General features: G+C 50.8%; 1 protein-coding gene across 1 annotated transcript; it reads left to right on the top strand.

The window, feature by feature from the left end:
• Positions 1-327: 327 nt before the first annotated feature.
• On the top strand, positions 328-2,672 carry LOC146768233 (uncharacterized). Its single transcript, XM_085569992.1, has 2 exons — positions 328-1,360; positions 1,712-2,672. Exons 1-2 carry the CDS (start codon positions 623-625, stop codon positions 1,961-1,963), a joined length of 990 nt encoding a protein of 329 aa, XP_085426118.1. The 5' UTR covers positions 328-622; the 3' UTR covers positions 1,964-2,672.
• Positions 2,673-4,184: the final 1,512 nt, after the last annotated feature.

Here is a 4,184-nt window from a genome sequence, read left to right as displayed (position 1 = left end):
ACCTGGACCTTTTATTTTCTTGTACTTCTCTGTTAAGAATTCCTCTCAGGGGGCTACAGAAGCTTTGGTCCATGATCCACGCTTGTGTTGCTTTCCTTGGCACACTTCCGCAGAACTGTCTCAGCTGATTGCCTATGATCATTCTCTCCCTGCATGTGTACTCTGGGCATGGGAACAGTCCTAGCCTTCAGAGACAAATTCAGTCCCTTTTGAGTCCCATTCTCCTCTGCGTGCAGGACTACAGGACTTGAAGATGCCTTCAGAGATTGGCCAGCTGCCCCAGCACCTGCATGGCAGAACTGCATTTTGTATGCCGCTCCAGCTCCATCTTAAAACTCAAGGTGCTGCTGAGTGAAAAGCTCTCCCAGAACCCTGTACTTGGGACAGCTACCAGTCTGCTTCAATTTTCCTGACTCAGTCTTTTTCCCATTCTATTTATGGACACTTATTCTTGTACCAAGCGTTTGTTACATGGAATAGTTCATTCCCGAAGGGGTGTTTTGTTCTTTAATAAAAAAATCCAAAAAGTAAGGAAAGCAGCCCCTTGTAGGGGCTCAAAAGTTGAGCAACACTCCTTGCCACAGCTTCCCCTCCTGCCTGCAGGCAACTTACAGACGAGGCAATGCCAGCCTTCCCAGAGGTGGGCAAGGACAAGAGAGAGCAGACAGCAAGAAGAAGCTTAAGCTGCGCCGAGGCACATTCGGGCTGGACATTAGGAAACACTTTTTTCCCGAAAAGGAGGATTCCGTATTGGAATGGGATGCCCAGGGTCGGAGTGGAATCCCCACAGCGGGGGCTGGCCAGGAAAGGAAAGTCCGGGCGTGGCACTCAGTATCCTATTCTAGTTGCTATGGTGGGGATGGATCATAGGCTGGACGCCATAGTCCCAGGAGGGCTCCTGCAAGGTGACGGATGCCGTGCTTCTGTGACATCGCAGCCCCGGGCACAGGCGGTGGCTGTAATCCGCTGCCAGTCCGTGCCCAGAGCCCGGCAGCAGCGGGAGCACAGAGCGAGTGCGGAGGGGCAGCTGGTGGCCGGTCTCGCAGCAGCACCATGCCCGGCCACGGCTTCCCCTGGCTCCTGCCGCTCTGCTGCTGATGGTCTTTGGCCGCCCCTGGACACTTGCAGCCGTCCTGCCGGGGACGCGGGCGCTTCGGCTCCGCTTGCCGAGCTCCCGGAGCAGTGGGACGTGGGCCCAGGGATGACTCCCTTGGGGCACGTGGAGCTGCATGCTCGGAGCTGCGTAGCCCTGGACCAGATAGCGCTGCTTGCTTGGAGCCGCGCAGTGCTGGACCTGCTGGTGGCGGGCGTCTTGCTCAGCTGGTGGCTGTGCAAAAGGCTCCGGAGAGGCCGGCGAGAGGTCAGGGCCGGGGCAAGTCAGGCAGGGGATGGTGCCGGGGTGGGGCCGGGAGCTGGCCAAGGCCTTGGGCCGAGCCGGTGTCCAGCGAGCCCCGAGCGCGCCCGCGGGGGAGGAAAGCGGGGCGGGTCCCGGCGTCCGGAGGCTCTCGGGCAGCCCTGAGCCCGGGGCCGGCGGCAGCGGGAGCGGCTCAGCCCTGGATGGCCCCGGGCTGAGCCCCAGGGACACCCGCAGAGCCCCCGCCCGGGGCAGCCTGCGAGTGCCTCCCGCGGGGGCCAAAGGCAGCCCGAGAGGCCTCAGCCCCCCGGGCCCCTGCGCCCCCTCGCATCAGGCTCCCTGTCTTGTGCCCTCCAGGAGACGCACCAGGGCCCCGCGGCCTCTGCAGGGACGGGCTGCCGTGGACAGGACTGCTGCAAGGAGCTGCTCCGGCTGCTGAGGGACAACCGTGCCCTGATGCGGCTGTGCCAGCGCCACCTCCCTCTGCAGAAGCCCAGAGAGAAGAGAGCGAGGAAATGGGGCGTTTGGAACAGGAGGAGACTCTCCTCCCCTTCACCCTGCCTCTCCAGCCCGGCTCCCTGTTTGTCCCTCTCTGCTGGGGATGCATGACCAGTGCTCAGCCCGGGCACTGCAGCATCCCCCACCTTAGGTGTTAGTGAAGTCCCCAGTCTTAGGTTTAGGTATAGATTTAGGTTCCCAGAAGTTTTCTCCCCCTAGAAACTGTAATTTCTCATAGAGTTCAAGTTTCCAAAAGTTGATGTAGTCTTAGCGTAAGGTCTTAGCACCCTCTAGCTGTAGCTCTTGGGAGAAGTTTAGGAGAAGTCACAATTAATAAAGTTCACGTTTTCTCTACATTGCCGCCGTACAAATTTTTAACTGCTGTTGCATCTGAGAAGGGACAGAGTCATTTCGTGGTTTTGCACCTGATGTGCAGAGCAGCTGGAATGGGGAGGCTGGGTGTAAGAGCAGTGCTTGAGAGAGAGAGTATGGAGAGCAGGTGGGAAGAAGACTGTGGGCAATATTCATTTTTGCTTCACACCATGAATTCACTATGCCATTTCTAACTCTCCACTGAATGCCTATTCTTTCCCTTCATCAATGATTCCTGACTTTTATTTAAGCCCTATGATCCTCATTCTCCTGGATAAGGAGCCAAGAATGTACTCAGATAGAAAGAAATTGAACCTGCACAAGAATTGAATGTCAAGTGGGATGTTTTTGGAGGGTCTCCCGTGTGACCTTGTATGTGGGTCAAAATACAGTATGGGAAATGCTACAAATATTTGTTTAAAAAAATACATTTAAAAAGAAGTACCAATTCTATGTGTGCCTTTGTAATTTTGTTTTAAAGGAATGTGCATTTGCAGAGGACTCTAAACTGAGCTCTGCTCTTCAACAAACATTTTTTTTGTTTGTTTTTTTTTATTGGGTTAGACAGCAAATCACACCTCTGAGACCCACTCTGATTTGGAGGAATTCCAAAATGTCTGTGACTGGTGGTCTCAGTGAATATTTTGGTTGGTCTTTACTTTCTCCAGGGCTTAGCCCTTCCTCCAGTGCAGTTTTTGGGCCTCACATTCTGTTCTTCTTTTCCTTTTCCCCAGTGTCTCTCCATCTGCCACAAAGACAATTACTTGTTCTTTCAGATCATTCCTCTGAGATAATAAACAAACCGAAGTCTTAGGAAACTTCACCCAAAAACGCGGCCCGTGGAGGGCCCTGTTCTCAGGGCAGCGCTGCCATCTATCGAGAGGAAGGACTCGCTGCACCATTTAGATCCCGCAGCAGCACACCCGGATTTACCCGCTGGAAAGCTTGAAATGTTGAAAAGGTGCACTGCAGGAAATAAAATGCCTTCTCGTGACGCCACTTTCTAAATAAAAATAAAATGCCTTCTCGTGATGCCATTTTGTTGATAAAATCTGGTTTGATAAAAAGATTTTTTAGCAACACCTGAATATTCATTTCTATGGGACGATTTCTTTATCTCTTCTTGGCTTCCCCATTATACATATATATTCAAAATTACTGGAAATATTTTTAATTATGGACTGTTTTTTAAAATAAGCAGTAATTTTTTCAGTGCTTTGCCTTCAAGAACTTATATGACAAGTGATTACAATGACAATGGATTAGATTGTCAGGTTTCAAAGTTGATTTTATTCCTATTGCTTTGTTGACTTCAATGAAGTCTGACACCCTATCTGCCTGTTCAGTGCTTAAAAAAATTCTCATGTACGATTAAGCACTGAAAAACCTAAGAAAATATGAAAGATACATTTATATATAGAGGCAAACATCCCAAAAGTTGTTAGACCAAAGCTGAAAGAGCCCAACTTCCACAGAGAAAAAGTCCAGAAAAAAGGATAGAATATGTCTGAAAGAAAAAAGGATGAGGTGCTTTAACTATCTATAGAGACAGACCTCAGACAAGTCAGACGTTGCTCATGTGTAACTCCTTTGCACTTCTGTGTCTCATAGCCCAAGACACAGTACCTTGGGGGTGTACATTACTGTGAATATGTGTTTAGCATGAGCTGCAGAGAAGTGCTTAGAAACCTAAACACCTTTGTGGCTGTTTATTCATGTCCTGCATCTGGTATTAGAGTTCACCTGTTGTATATTGATCCCGAAAGTTTATTCACAGATTGCCACTTCCTCGTCATTAATAAATCCATAGGCCCCTTTGTCGAGGAGCACAGCTGGTGCAGGGAGCTGGGTTTGCAAACTGCAGCGTGAGATGCAGATTCAGCTCTGGGTGGGAGCCCAGCCAGACATTGAGAGACTTGGGAGGAAGAGTGAGACTTGTGAGCGGGTAGATTGTGATGGG

Source organism: Lonchura striata, chromosome 2 (genome assembly GCF_050655825.1).
Source record: "Lonchura striata isolate lonStrDom1 chromosome 2, ASM5065582v1, whole genome shotgun sequence".
Taxonomy (NCBI): domain Eukaryota; kingdom Metazoa; phylum Chordata; class Aves; order Passeriformes; family Estrildidae; genus Lonchura; species Lonchura striata.
This window is presented reverse-complemented; position numbering and strand designations above follow the sequence as displayed.

What these genes read in the sequence shown, in the direction of transcription:
- LOC146768233 (XM_085569992.1), top strand. Translation starts at nt 623, where the DNA reads ATGCCAGCCTTCCCAGAGGTGGGCAAGGACAAGAGAGAGCAGACAGCA. An exon ending in TCCGGAGAGGCCGGCGAGAG is followed by an intron (nt 1,361 to 1,711) that starts GTCAGGGCCGGG and finishes TGTGCCCTCCAG; the next exon opens with GAGACGCACCAGGGCCCCGC.